Source organism: Passer domesticus, chromosome 2, assembly GCF_036417665.1.
Source record: "Passer domesticus isolate bPasDom1 chromosome 2, bPasDom1.hap1, whole genome shotgun sequence".
Classification (NCBI taxonomy): domain Eukaryota; kingdom Metazoa; phylum Chordata; class Aves; order Passeriformes; family Passeridae; genus Passer; species Passer domesticus.
Window position 1 is genome coordinate 122,830,878 of NC_087475.1, and position 15,959 is coordinate 122,846,836.

The window sequence follows — 15,959 nt, forward strand, 5'->3', positions numbered from 1 at the left end:
GGCTCCCAGCAGCCGAGTCTGGAGCTCACAGGAATAGGATATGGCAGGGGACAGGGCACACAAGGAGAGGCATCTGGGGCTGCACTGCTGAAGGGTGGAAGAGAAGGGGAAATCAAACCTATATTTTGCCCTCCCTACCTCATATACATACAACATTCTTTTTCAGGAGGGGAAGGTTTTGTAGGAGAGCTCACTTTCACATAATAAATCCCCCAACCCCAAGCTCTGCCAACAGAACGTACTTTTCAGCACAGGGACTATAACATTTACATTTGTGCTGCAAAATTAGCAGAGTTTCTGGAACAAAACCAGAAACAAGAGAATGTTCACACCTGTCACGGTTTGTTTTCCCTCAGAAATGTCAACACAGGCTGAGACTTTTCAACTCCAGCTGGTCTCTGTAGCTGCTCCGAAGGCGACGATCCATTACACTGGCATGCACATGCACACACTCCGTGTTGTGGCATAACACTGAACTAATTTTGACCAACATCCAGCATTAATGAGACTTCTCAGTCCTGCTGCAGAAGTCAGCTTCAGGGGTAAAAAATATTACAAATGAACAAACACAAAAAAACCCCCAAGCCTTTCCCTGGACCACACGCTTGGAGTACTGAGCAAGCAGCCCACCACTTCTCTCTCCACTGAAGCAGAGTCACAGCAGAAGATTTCCAATTTGCTGTTCAGGGATTATCCCTAAACAACTTCAAAATTATTTCAAATTGCTTGTCTCTGGAATATAGTTCTCTGCCTGTGGATGCCTAAGCTAGACTGTTAAACTAGGCTATCAAGATAAATGCAGCTTAGCTAACCACAGATTTTTGACAAAGACATTGCATCCTAGGTTAGCCTAACCTTTCTGATGCTCTCTAACAGACCCTCTTGCATGACTTCACTCTCAGCCAAAACAGCATCACTCTACAGCACATCCAGGAAACACAGATCCCATTTTAAACCAGAGTTATGCAACATCAGGTAACTATTAAGCTTCTAAAAAGGCCCCCAGAATAAGTTAAATACTGACTAGAGCTTGTTCACTTTTCCCAAAAAAGGTCAAGATCCAAGAAAACCACCGAATTACTTTGTTTGGCTACCCACTTATTTTTTGATACTCTGGTAGTACTATGCCCATGAACTTCCTCAGAACTGCCTTTTAAATATGTGCTTATAGAAGACAAAAATAAAACCACAACTTCCAAACTGTCAGAAAGAGAAGACAAAGTGACATTCCTCTTTTCACCTCAGTACAACCCTGCTGTTAGCAGCAAGATGCACCCTAAAGAGACCACAATACTCCAAGCCACAAAAGTGGGCAATGACCACAGCAACGCAGCTGGATGCCACCCCTGCCACTTCCAGCCCAGCTCCTGGAAGTCTCAGCAGCTCGATGGAATCTCTCCTTTGATGGTGTCTCTTCTTTTGCACTTCCACTCCAAACTGTTACATAAAAGGGGTAAAGTAGTAATGTAAAATAAAGGAGTGATGTAAAGCAGTTACTCCCCTCCACAGATAGGAGGCCTTCACACAAGCTGACAGTGCTTTTAAACCTTCATCAACACAGAACACATTTCCAAAGCCCATTATCAGGCCTTCTGGCTGACAAGCCTATTCTCAGCCACCCAGGTGTGAAGTTCCTACCTTGTGTAGCCCAGAAAACGTTGACAGATGCAGAAGTCACATCTTTGCTCTTCACCCAGCTGTTGTTGCGGTGCCTACTCCACGCCGAGACGACACAGAAATAATCCCCTCTGTCACTCTCTGAAGTCCACTGGATTCTCAAACTGAAGGTGTCAGCAGACTTTTTCAACAAGATGATTTCCCCATTCTGAATCCTCTCTCTGCCCCTGTCCCCAAGCAGCAGAGTCCAGTCTGCATCCATCGAAGCCAGCAGCTCCTCTGCCACCACGTCATCCCCGGGCAGGCGCTGCCTGTAGTACCAGGAAACGGTGAAGCGGATGTTCGCCTCGGTGTCCTGGACGTTTGTGATCCTGCAGTTGAGCTCTGTGGGGTCATCTGAAAACTTGGGTGTTTTAGAGGCATTCAGGAACACATCATAGTCTGGCTCTGCAGGAGAGGAAACACAGAAGAAACAGGTTAGGATCTGCAAGAAGGCAGAAAATGTCAGACTTCATTAAAAGATACACTAACTTCTAACATCCAGTTTTAGCATCCCAGCTAAGTGCCACAATATGCATTTTTCTTACAAGACTTTGGGAGTTGGAATCTGGTTCTCAAGACTTGCACTGCTCTGAAACAGGTACCCCTAAATCCACATTTCCAAACAAGACACTCCATTTCATAGGTCTAGTCAGACCATTTCAGAAAAATCAGGACTAATAGATCTTGTTGAGCAAAATAACTCCCTCCTTTAGGTGTGCCCCCAAGAACCCACCTGTGGGTTCAATTTCAACCCAGCCAGACCCTTTTTGCACCTGTCAAATGCCTGGGGCAGCCTACAGTAGGACACTGGTTATCCTCTAGCTTTGGACTGACCAGAGACATCCCATTTTCCTGGTATCTCTCCAGGATAAGAGGCCATCTCCCATCTTGAAAAGCCTTCTTTTCCACACTTAACCATCCCACTGTGTCTCTACAACAGTTTAAGAATGATAAAAACCAGCCAAAAGTTCACCCACCCAGACACCCAAACCAAGGGACACAGAATACCACTGGCACTCGCCAGAGGCAGCACCAAGAGCTGAGCACAGTAAATTTCAGAGGTCAGCATTTTAAATACCACCTAGGTCAATAAATACTAGGTAGGATAAGAGCTGAAGATGTGTAGATCAGAAAAAAACTTCACAGTCTGAATAGAGAAGTATGTGCTGTGCAGCTGTGAGGCTGGACTATCTCAGGCTGGAAAATCAGTGCCTGAGTTTCACGGGTTAAGAATGGGGCTGTTGTATTTAAATCTGAAATAGCTGGCTGCCCAAAGCCTAAAAAGCGATAAGGGAGCCGCATGACTATTTTCTCTCAGACTACAGAGATAGTAAAAGAAAAAGATTACAGCAAGAACCTCACACCACAAAGGAAATACATATTTATTTACTAGTATTAGAATATTTTTGTCTTGCTGTCTACTATAATTCAGAAAAATGACCAGCTTCCCAACTGTTCAGCCAATACTCATCACACGGCTTTTACAGCCTAACTGTATTCAGCATTCCGTATTTATTTCCTGCTTTATGTTTTACTTGGCATTTTGCCCTCCTAGAAACAATTAACTGAAGCTATAATTGGGACAAAGAAGGCAATCCAAGGCTAAAACTTAGGCTTAGCTCACCAACAAGCCAAGATAATAAAGCATCTTAATAGAACTGCTGTGGAAACTCTGTGTGCATATGCACTTTTGGACTTGAGATGCAAAGGATAAAAACAATTCTAGCAAACAAGCTGGGCTGCTTCTATGTCAGCCTGCAGAAAAGATCTCTCACCAATGTCCTTGCATCTAGCAAGAACAAGGGCAGCAACACACACCAGACCCCAGAGAATCTGGTAATACTGGTGGTGAGCTTCTGTGACACTAGGCAACATAAAATCATAAAAGCACTGCTTACAAAATCTGTGGTACCTACTACCAGTGAGAGCATGTGGAGATTTCTGCACATTTTCAGGGCAAGACAAAATAAAAAGAAAATGCACAGAATTTTGGTAGAACCAAAGCACAGATTATTAATGATGGCCAAATGCCAATTTTGGTATAAGGCCCCTTAGATTCTACAGCTACACTGCTCTTCCTTTCTCATTCACAAAAGAGTAGTTTACTCCAGGGCCTCATGATGTATTGCTCACACTCTACAACTCTCTTACAATTCTCCCTTTGCCACGCCTTCCCCTCAAAAAGAAAGCACTGAAGACCAGCTAATATTTTCACAGCAACAAAGACTACAAAAGGAGATGCACTTCTCTAGACAGGAGCACAAGAAAGAAAAAGCCACAAGAATCCCAAGTTCTCAGAAAATCACTTGTGGTTTGTTTTATTTGTGAGCAGGAGAAGGACCCTAAGAAGAGAGTTTCTCTTTGATAGCACCACTCCAGATAGGCGCTTCACCCTGACAGACACTCAAACAGAGGATTTAGAAAGAATAAAAGGCTGGCTGGATAAACCTCATTCCTCCACTCTGTCAGCTGTCAAAGAACAGCCTCACTGACAATTCAACAACTTAATACTCCAGGAGCTCTTAACTTCCATTAAGAAGGAGGAGTTGGTGAATTCTGGATGCAGTTGAAAACCTCAAACGCTGAAAATTTATTCTGCTTTCCCTCTCCCTAGCAACCAAGCATCTGCATCTGCTGAAAAGCAGATTTTATTTTCTCCTGTTCCCAAATAATGCTAAATTAGAATGGAAAGAGTAAGGAGAAGCCCTACAGGTACAGGCACGACAAGGGAGCACATGAGCATGCAAGTGCATCTGTACACACATGAACACACGTGCATGACTGCACACGTACACAAGTGGGGAAAGGAGGAACACTCACAAGTTAAATGTGCAATGTGAATGGCTGAATGAGGACAGGAAATGAAGACATTAATCACTTGTGCACTTTAGTACACATTACAAGTGTACTTGGAGACGGCCACGGCTCAGCTGCTCTGCACAATGCTAAAATGCAACATTTAAAGTCATTGTTGATGGGATTTAACCTTATGGCACAGCTATTTATTGCTGAAAAACAGGCTCTCTATATGCTAGCCTCATTCAGCACTTTCATGTTGGAGGAGCTCTGCCTTTGTAACTGAGTAGTACCACCAGTTTCTCATGACAAGAAGATCTGAAAGGGTACATTGAAAGGGTTTGGGCCTGGATTGCTTGCCTCCAGTCAGAGCTGGGAACAGGCACCAAGCACTACAGCTCTGCCAGTTCACACCCAGCTTCATTCATGCTTCCAATACCACCAATACCTTGTGCAATTTAGCAGGTGCGCATACCTCACCTACACCATTCTGCAACAACATCCTGAGTTTCACTGCCACTAAATTGGAGCTATTATCTCCTCAAGAATAAACTAGAGAACAGATTGGGTAGGCTGACATATCTACACCTATCTGTAAAACAATAGGCTTTTTAAGAAGTTTTACTGGAGTTTCATTTTTAGTAATTCTCCCAGGTATCTTTACTTCTAAGAATATTTGCATAAAGAGAAATATATGTGAGAGAGATTCCTACACATAGATAATAGATGCAAACAAGAGAAACATTAGTGCAGAAGAGATTCTGCAAGGTACTCTCCCTTTTCCGACAGGGCCAAGCACTGAGGGATACGTTATCCATGAAGTCTGACAGCACAATCACTCACCCAGTGCTGTCACCACCACACTGACTGGTGCAGAGGTCCTCTCCACCACCTTATGCCAGCTCCCATTGTGCAGTGGCACCCAGATAGCAGCTTCACAGAAGTAGTAGCCGGAGTCCTCCACATCCACATCACGCACCAAGAGGCGATAGGAGTTCCTGTCCACATGGCTGAGGCTGATGAGAGTTGAATCACTGACAACAGAATCGTGGTCCATGCTCAGCAAGAGCTGAGCATCTGACAAGGTGTCATCAGGTGATGCAGAAAAATACCACATCACCTCTGCTTGGAAAATACCACTTCTGTCTGTTGTGATGTTGCATGTAAGATCCAGGGAGTCTCTTTCGGTCACAGACACATTGCTGGTTGAGATGACCACATCTAGAGCTTGGAAAGAGAGACACAAAAATTCAAACAAAAAATATTTTTTTATTTGTTACTTTAATAAACATAGTTCACTCTAAGTCATCCAGGACTTCACATTCTATAACAGGAGCTTCTGAACAGGCTCAGTAGCCCAACCTTCAAATGCCTATTGGATATTGAGCTGAGTGATCTATTACAAGGGCAATACACATTATCAGTCAAGCAAGGGATGTGTGATGAGGGCAGAGGGGAGAAAGGGAGGGAGAACAGCATTTTTATAACCCAACAGCAACTGGTCCATGAAGGCTTTGTCTCATGCACAGACTACACATCACCTTTGCACAGCAGGAAAATGTGTACAGAATTTTTCAGTCTCACAGGAACGTCAAAATTTTTGGGACTATGCCTCAGAAGACCAAGTATCTGCAGAAATCACTAGGAACTACATTGGAGCTCAACATGCCTTCTGCTGACATTTTTGAGCTCCTCAAACAGGGCAGATTTAGATGACAAGCAGCCATGGCCACATATTGGAGTCCTGACTGACCTCAGGTGTGCTGCAAAAACATGAAATGGAAGCAAACAGAAGGCAGCAGTAACTGCCTATATTGCTGATTCTCCGCTTACTGCTCAGAACAACACACGCTGGGGACTTCAAAGCAACACCAACAGCCACTCCAAACACACTTAGCAACCACTGGCCTGTGAATATTTTTAATATACATATCACATATGGCCATAGCCAGCAATCAAACAGGACTAGATATAGAATATTAAAAAGAAAACCATGGAAGCACAGTGTCAAGACCAGGCTATCACATGTCTTCACTTGCTCATTCACTTGTTCTACACTGCCTGAAGATTAGATCTGGGTCTCAGTGCAGCACCATTCCCACAGTGTGTATATTTTCACACTCTTACAGTGTGTAATGCAGCTGCTCTTAAAGTCTCCACTGAGGCCAGTGGACAAGGCTGCTACAGCAGTGGCTCTTCTCAGCACAAGCAGGAATAGAGATACCTGCTTTAAGCCAGCAGCTGTGTCTCTGCTAAGATTAGTGACCTGTATGTAAAATCATGTTCTACTACATAATAGTTTCCCATCTGCATAAACTTCCTCGGACTATCATCTGGAATGAGACACAACACATGAAGGCTAGAGCCAAACTGAGTAGTCAGAACTATTGCCAGTAAAACCAAGCAAGGCTCATTCTCACCCCTCACCACCTGATAACGCAGAGCAGTCAAACTGGACAGAGAGTAGCAGGCCCCACCTGAGGGCTGAAACCAAGTCCAGATGAATCTCTCACTGGGACTTGCCTCACTGTCTTATCATGAGATTAAAAAGTAGGAAAGCCTAGCTAATTTAACAGACTAACACCAGAATACAAACTAAGACTCATCTGCAAGGTTAAGAGCAGCAATTCTCCAAGCAACATTTCTGTCTTCATCAAAGTGATGGGCATTCACAATCTGGCAATATATGCACATAGAGGGACTTGAAGAGAGTTTACCCATAGGCATAGAACCATTTACATCTCAAGTTCTTTTAGCATGCAAGTGCAGAGATTTCAGATGTCAGCACAAGATGCTCTTCTATAGGATGTGTATACAGCATTTTGGTGGAGAATAATCTATCCCCTTTAGCATAACTAAAAAAGCCTTCATGCCCCTGATAAAGTGACAGTGCTGCTAATGACTGAGTTTAAAATGAAGGTGAAAAACCCAAAGAAAAACAAACAAAATCCCCCACAAGAAACAAACCACACAACCAAACCACATCAAAAAACTGTACCACTGCTGGTCTTGGCCAGCCTCATGCTGTTTTCAGCCAGTGATTAAACCCCACCTACTTAAACCAAACACTGCAAAAGTGTGACAAAATCGAGTATTACAGCTCTTAATTAGCCAAGTCCCGTGTCAGCAGAGAACACCTGCAAACTTAGCTGTGCAAAACACACCCTGAAAAAGAGGGGGCAGATTGATCCTGTAAAATTTCACAGGCTAAGTACCACCAAGACACTAAAACTACATCCAAATGAGCCAATCAAAAAAAAAAAAAAAAAACCCAGACTTTTGGGTTCTCCCTATAGTGATTAAAGGATTACAAAAATGAAAAGATACCCTTCCTGTCTGAACAGTTCTAAAATACTGTGATAATCTCTTATTTCTGAAGGACCATCACTGCCTGTTTTTCCACCTACTGAGTGATAAGGTACATCACTCACTCCACTCCCTCTCTCCCTCCTCCAACCAGCAGTGATAATGCTAATGCAATCAAGTGCTTAGTGCATCTAGTCCTGGAATCTGTATGGGCAGGGATATCTGGATATCCTCAGCACAGAGCTGCATGTATTTTTGTCTCCTTAGCCAAGCATGCAATGATGTGTTTAACAGAACCATTACTGTCCTAGACCCCTGCCAACAGAGCAGAGCAATCAGACCAGTGATAAAAATCATTGGGTAATTTGCCCTGTTAAATTATCACTGCTTTCCTCCTTTCTCTTGATCTTTCCACACTATTTTAATAAACAGCATACAGAAAAGCTACACATATATCTGGTGCAGAGATGCATACAGAAAAGCTCCACATCTACTGAATCACAAGCCACTGTCACAGGGGAAGTGCAGTTGTTTAGTGCTATGGAACCCTGTGTTAAGAGAGCAGAGGGAAGGCTTTGGGGGACCAGGTGTTAAATATAATGTTTATTTAAGTAATATAAAAACCATGAATCCTCTGAAGTGAATAAAAGATGAGATAAAATCTGCGTCTAGGCATCTAAGAGGTTCCAGGCAATCCTTCTGGTGTTTGTGAGGGTCCCAGGATGAGGAAAGAGATTAATTTGACTCCATGTCCTCAGAAGGCTGATTTATTATATTATGATATTATATAATATTAAAATAACACTATACTAAAACTGTACTAAACTATAGAGAAAGGATACATCAGAAGGCTTAACAAGAATGAATAATAAAAACCCGTGACTGACTCCTCAGAGTCTGACACAGCTGGCTGTGATTGGACATTAAGAAAACACAATTCACATGGAATGAATCAAACATGCACCTGTTGGTAAACAATGTCCAGACCACATTCCAAAGCAGCAAAACAGGGAGAAGTGAATCAAATAATTGTTGTTTACATTACTCTCTGAGGCTTCTCAGCCTCCCAGGAGAAGAAATCCTGGCGAAGGGATTTTTCAGAAAATATCACGGTGACATCCTTCCATGCCACCAACCCCCTTTTCTCCAAAATAAAGCTAGAAAAATTACGTTGTGGATGTAAACAGGCCAGCTATCCAAACAGCACTCCAGGTTCTGCTGGAATACACCCTCGCTTCGTTCAGCTGACCCCAAAGCACCAGAGCCTGGGGACAGCCCAGCGCCGTGACCGCAGCGCACCGGGAGCACTCACCGGTCCTCTGGATGGACACGGTGGCGATCTCCACGCTCTTCTCCTGGATCTTCTGCCACGAGCCATCGGCCCCTCTCACCCACTCGCTGACGAGGCAGCGGTAGGCCCCGCCGTCCGCGGAGGAAGCCTGGGACACGGACAGCCGGTACGTGTCGTTGGCTCCCGTGTCCAGGCGGATGTCCCCGCTGCGGTAGCGCTCCTCGTAGCCGGCGCCCGGCTGGAACTTGCCCTCGTGAGTCAAAGAGAGGATGTCCCGCCAGGAGGACCCGCTCTTGACCTGCCAGGTGACGTGCAGGTGCGTGTGCTCCGGGGAGGTGGTGGTCGCCGAGCAGCGCAGCTTGAAGGAGTCACCCTCAGAGAGCCGGAGGGACGTCGAGGAACGAGCTTTGGAGCCGCTCACGGACAAGCCGTCGGAAATCACTATTAGGGAAAAAAAACCCAAACGATACAAGCATCATAAAACAGAATCAAGTAGAGAACACCCACAGCGAGCTGTTCAGATGTGAGGCAATAAAACCACCACAGAGCAACACCTTGCCAATCATTCCTTCTCCCACACATGAATATATTCCAGGAAGAAGGAAATTCAGCTGAAAAAGCACTAAAGGAAGTGCTCTGCTTCAAACAAGCCAAGACAAGAATTAATTTATCCTTCCACTCACTTTAGTTTCTCATCCAAACATCATCATTTTAACTATTCCCATACAAAACTAATCTTGATATTCATGTGAGTAAAAAATAAGATATGGGAAAAGAAATAGTGTCCAAATTTAATACTGAAAAATGCTAAGTGACAGAGCAAAGCTAGGACAAGACCAGTAGTATCAACATGCTATAAAGGAGCCAAGGAAGATTACCTCCTTCATACAGAAAGATCCCTAAATGACACTAAAACTGAGAGAGAAGGCAGCCTGTGGTTTTTACCTGAACATAGCTTCTCTACCAAGAGGATTAGGGACATGAAATATTTGCAGACATCTTCAGAAAACCCACCACTTAGTGTTTTATTTACATATTTACTAGACAGAAAAAAAGAAAAGTGGTGTTTATAGTAAACAGCCTCTCTTCACTTTTTCACCTCACTTGCCTTTGCTATCATATTTCCCAATTTTAAATTCTGGCTTCAGGAGAAGTAAAGAATAAGAAGAAGAAAAAAAGAAATGAAAAATCACAATGATCATAAACGACAGAAAATCAACATTCTTAAGGGTACATCTATAATCAATATCAAAAACAAATTTAAAGCACACCTCACTCTTCAGAAATACCTTTCACTTGGACCTCTGCATCATAATTTCCCTGAACGGTGGCATCAGTGCTGGGCGTGGAACATTTGTATCTCCCTTGGTCAGCTGGCTGGATGTTCCTAATCACAAGTTCCACAGCATCGTTGCTGCTCCGTCTCAGTTTGATATCCCCGCGGCCCACGCGTTTTTGGTACTCCTCAGAGGTGAAGGTAGAATCCCAGGTACTCACTATCCGCACGAAGTCAGTGTCCCGGGAGAACTCCCAGTCAAAGTTCTGCTCACTGGGTCCATCATAGTCACTCACGCTGCACGGGATCGCCACCTCCGTGCCCACCACCCGAATGAGGGGACCTTTGGGCACTCTCACAATGCGCCCTCTGCAGAAAGCTAGGCAGGAGAGTGAAGAACAGGGCACAGTTAAGGACAGCCTTCAACCAGGAAAACACCAAAAATTAAACATGCCAAGGTCGGGCATCCCGCTCTGCAGAAAGCAAGAGCTAGTAAGAGCAATATTTCCCATTGACATTTCATCTCACTGAAGCAGGAGCCTCTAAACACACAATTTTTAGTGTGGGCAATCTGTTTTTTTGCTGCTTATATAATCCCACATGAGGTAACAAAATACTCACTGAGAGAAAACTGTAAAGAAGAAAAAAAAAAAGAGAATTAGCCATAGATCCAATGGATAACAGTTTCTCTACTACAAGGCAAGTGCTACGTAGGATGTTTAAACAACATTAATAAGTGTTTTCATAACTACAATGAGGGCATAATCTAATCAGGAATTTTTATAAGACTTCTGCCAATACTACTAGAGCGTCTGAAGTAGGAAATTAATTCTCCCCTAGACTGAGGGCCATGAGAATTTTAAGCTGACGTTCTCCAGAAATTAGTATAGTCATAGCTGCCCTAAAGGGTTATGGCTTCTTAAACACAGGTGAAATTCCTTGCCCTCCAAACTGATTTAAAAGGAAGAACTGACAACAACTCACACAGTTTGCTTGAGTGGATTTCTGCAACCACAAGCTTGCTCTTTGGGGAAGGCCGAGAACCTGGGAGTGCGAGCAGAGCAGGCTCACCCCAAAGCAGAGGAACGCACAGTGCTCAGACTGTGTTTCCTGGGACCGTCTCACCAGAAGGAAAGGACAACAGCAGTTTTCTGCAGAAGCTGGCAAAGCAGAACGTTATGCTCCAGGCAGAAGTGTGAACCACTTAAACAAGCCAGAGGACCTGGCAGGGACACAGCAAGAGACTCTTCTGGTTGATTTGGCTCTGTAGTCCAGAGAATACCCCCAGCAGCTGCACATGGATTTTGGCAGGTCCTCACTTCTCCAAAGAGCAAACTGCTTTGATTCATAGTTCCAACAAGAGAAATCTCTTAAGAGATGAGTACTACCTAAACTCAGCCTCCAAACATGAACAGCTTACTGCATCCCACCACCTCCATATCCATAGCAAAATATTTTAACAGCCAGGTAGAACAGAAGCCAGAACACTGAAAGACAGATCTTGATACAACCAAGAAGACATCTAACAACAAAAAAAAAGCAATTGGACCAAAAAATTGATCTGAGATACTGCTGCAGAGGAAAAGACAAATTTAAACAAACAACTCCCAACACACAAAGTACAGCATTCCACATCTGCCACAATTCACGAAGTCCATTGGAAAAGCCACCAGCTGGTGACATTAACACCAATATATTTGCTGAGCCTTTTCCTATCACTGTGCACATCTTCTTGCTGTAGATTAGGACTCCACTTGCTGGCTTAGGCACATCAATGGGTGTCCAAGTGTGGGCAAAAGAGTCTCGTGAACAGAAACTGCCCACTGGGGAACCTGCTAATAATAATGTACACCTTGTCCACTCCAGAGCAGTGTGGAGAAGGATGTGTTAAAGAATAAGATTTCTGTGGGCATTTAAAAACTACACAAGCAGCTGTACACACTGAGCATAACTGCAAGAGAAAAAGCATAATTTTATTTGCAGTTACAGTTCAGCAAACAGTTGAACCAAGAACTAAAACTGCCTTTACCTCCCCAGTTCAGAACTCTTATCATGCTCTTTACTTTGCAGGCTGTTCACGTGTACAGGCTCTGTCATAACAGTCCAATTTCCTCACTGCCATGACCTTCTGTATTCAACATTAGTACTTCATTAAACTTATTTGTAATGCAGACTGGGGTTAATCTCCTACCCCTTCTATCCCTCCCAGAAGACTGTTATTATATATATCTGATCAAGTGATTGACTAGTCCTAATAAGGAAGCTGGGCACCATTCACATGTGCATTGGAGAGGAAAACCTCCTCTGACAATGTACTGTTCCACAGATGTCTTCAAGGACACATCTCCTAACCCAAGCACCATGGTAAAATCATAAAATCATCCATACAGAAAAACAATCAACAAAAAATAAAGCAAGCTACAGGACTCTGACAGATTTCCTCACAAAGTTTTAAGTTGCATTCAATCCCTCAACTTATCCTCTTACAGAAAGCGGTAACAGCAGCAGGTAAGCTTTAAAGCTTGGCAGTCAAACCAGCTTCCAGCAAACCACTGTGAGAAGTCAGCTCAGGATCCTGACTGAGGGCACTCTTCAAGCACTGACATCTCTCTAGAAAATACTCTCTGGTGACACTAAAACAAGCAGACAACACTGTTCTGCATGTGTCCTCAGCTGTAGACCCACATACCGTGCACTGTGCTAATCCAATCTAGAGGTGACAAAGGCATGACTAATGTGGCAAGGGCTGCACATTTGTGTTTGAGATTAGCACCGACAGCTCAGTTTCTCTCCTTCCAAGGTCACTAAAGACCCTTTGACACTAAATGAAGGTAGGGGGTGATTAGCACCTTCCTACAAAAAGGCAAACCAAAGTGAAAGATAGGAGCACAGGGAGTCCTCACCAGATGTGTAAAGCCATGACTATCCCCCTCCCCACACCACAATCCCACAAGCAATTCCTGCTTAACCCAGGGCTGGAAGGAAGGCAGTGGAACAGACTGCAGGAGAAAAGAGGGATGAGGTGTAACAGAATTTTATACTTTTCAAATAATAATATTTGTTATTGCTAAGATAAATCAGGATTCTGGTAAGGCAGGAGCAGAGGCAACATCACCAAATAAGAGACTGAGAACTTCCTGCAGAGCAGCTGCTCTGCCCTCCCCACAAGTGAGGAGGAGTGTGCACAGGGCAGGCACTCCAAGGGTAAGCTGCATTTCTAAGTCACCCAGCAGGCTGTGAATTCAAGGTTCTGCCTTTGGTCCTGCAGCAAGGCTGTCCCCTAGAGACTAAACAAGGTGTCCTTTGCCTTGCATTAGGGATTAACATTTCGTGCAACTGTGGCAGAAGTAGCTACAGACATCAATCTTGGCAAAAGGTGAGCTCCATATTACTCTGGCAGACAAGCAGACAAGCGAGGAGCTTTTGCAAATATTTTATTCTTCCTGTGTTAGTTGCACACATCCCCTCACCTTCCCAGAGCAATCATGATACAAGAGCTTAAAACTATGTAAATTTGTTGGAAACATTTATTTTTCATGACACCCAATATATTTAATTGCTAATATAAGGTGACAGGTTCTTAATGAATTCATCTGAATCCCATTTAACTACAGAAACAGATGGAGGAGGACAAAACAATGTATACACTAGTGACAGAAAACAACAGAACTTTGACAATTCTGTATTTCTCAGTATCACTGATCCTACCAAAGATGTGTATTTAGTGAGAACTCAATAACTGGATCTGAGTTAGTGTTGGACATCAAATTTTCCTAAGCCCAAGGTTAACTGTTAAATACAAAATTTTATTTTTATTGAGTTACCACACCACCAGATGAAACTGGAAGGAACTGTTTTCCAAAACAAAAGGTAATGGAGCCTCTGTAAGGAGGACAGCACACAAACACAAGGCATGGGATATATTCCTCGGGTTCCTGAAACAGGTGACAGCACCACCAGGCAACACTGGTCCTTTTGCAGGGCTGGGCCAGAAACACACAAATGTAAAATAACCACAGAGCCCACGTGGGTATTTGTCAAGCACTTGACTAGAGGATTCTCCCACAGGCATGCATGAAATACTTCACCAGAAACATGGACAAAGTTGGCTCAAGGTAGAATAATATTACACTGGAGTCTGCCATGTTAGTAAAACAGGGGCAAGACAGTTCAGACATAGCCAAGGCAGCTTTGAGCTAGTATTTTTTTCCCTAGCAATGGTACATAAATTTGACCCACCACCCAGATGCACCATCACATTGCTGGCATTAAATGAAATCCTTCCAAAATGGAGAACAAGGAAAGCAGATGATTGAATAGATGGGTTGTGAAGTTAATCCAAGTATAAAACCTGTCATTTTTAGGATAACCAAGAAAACAAGGCAGCAAAATTGTGCAGGACCTACACAACAGGTAGTCTGTTTAAACTCTCAACAAGCTACAAAACTCCTCAAGGAAAGGGCTGGTTAAGGATGTCCCTTTGCATTGGGGACATGTGGAAAGCCTTCTAGGAGCTTTATTTTCATATAGATTTTGCATCTACGTATCACTTATGAAAGAACAAGATGAAAAGTAACCTGTGGAGTCATCCACAAGCGTGAGAAGGTATTGTAAAGAACACACTTGTGCTTCAGCACTCTCTTTCACAAGGTGCTTCCTCCAGCCTGCACTAGACAGCTCTCTCTAATAAGAAAACATGTTCTCGTAGCAGCCCAGAGAAGGAGGTCGCCTCCACATCCGCCAGCTGAAGGAAAATGCAATCTGACATGCAGTAGGAAGCCAATTAAAGTCAAAAAAGTAAGAGCTAACGAATGAGTAAATTGGCTCAGACTAAGCACTCGAGCCTCTGCATCAGAAAGACTTAGAACACACAGTCCAGCTCCTCAACCAAGGCAGTCACAGGAGACACAGCGACAACTTTGCTGACGCCTTTCATCTCAAAAGAGCTTTCCGAACAAAAGGTTGTTTCATTTGCCAACTGAACATTACCATGTCTGGGAAGGAAATACCCAGCAGCCCTTTCAAATTCACAACAGTTTATGACAGGAAAAAAAATACTGCAGCCAACATTGCAAATGGTGGTAATAATCCTCCCTCCCTGAACTTTTCCATCTATTTCCAGTCGAAGCAACACTTGCTGCAGCACTGTGGGAGTGGGCTGAGCAGGGGCAACCCTTCTTGTGCCACACTGGAGTGTGAGCAATGCATCCCTACCATTAAAGCTATTTCTAGCAAAATCACAAAAAAACCCTCTTACTTCTGTACTGAACTGCCTAACTACAGTGTTTGTGATGTGTAAAGCCATTTTCCAAATTGAAGAAAAAAAGTTATTTTTGCTTTTTTTTTTTTTTATCCCACCAGAATCATGTCCACTCAAATACTCTTCATCCATTTTCAAAAAAGAAATTATCAGGCTCCTGATGCAAAGCATTCAGCAATTTTCCCTAGCAAGCAGGCAGGTGAAGGGACAGGTAGCATGCCACACATTCACAGGCTCTCCTCTTGGGAATGAGAGCCAAAGCATATCAGCACAGGAGATTATAATCCTTATCTCCAATCTGCCCCTATTCCCCTTGCCTATCCTCCCAGCTTCAATTATAATCAGGCAGCTACACATCAAGAATGTCATCA

The 15,959-nt window shown here is 43.6% G+C and overlaps 1 protein-coding gene across 1 annotated transcript in view; it reads right to left on the reverse strand.

The window, feature by feature from the left end:
* Positions 1–15,959, reverse strand: part of PTGFRN (prostaglandin F2 receptor inhibitor) — a 65,616-nt gene that overhangs the window by 27,045 nt on the left and 22,612 nt on the right. Inside the window, exons 2-5 of the mRNA XM_064411026.1 lie at positions 10,342–10,707; positions 9,074–9,493; positions 5,299–5,682; positions 1,639–2,064 (exon numbers count right to left, since the gene is read on the reverse strand). Coding sequence (XP_064267096.1) covers positions 1,639–2,064; positions 5,299–5,682; positions 9,074–9,493; positions 10,342–10,707 — 1,596 coding nt within the window. The remainder of the gene's footprint in view (positions 1–1,638; positions 2,065–5,298; positions 5,683–9,073; positions 9,494–10,341; positions 10,708–15,959) is intronic.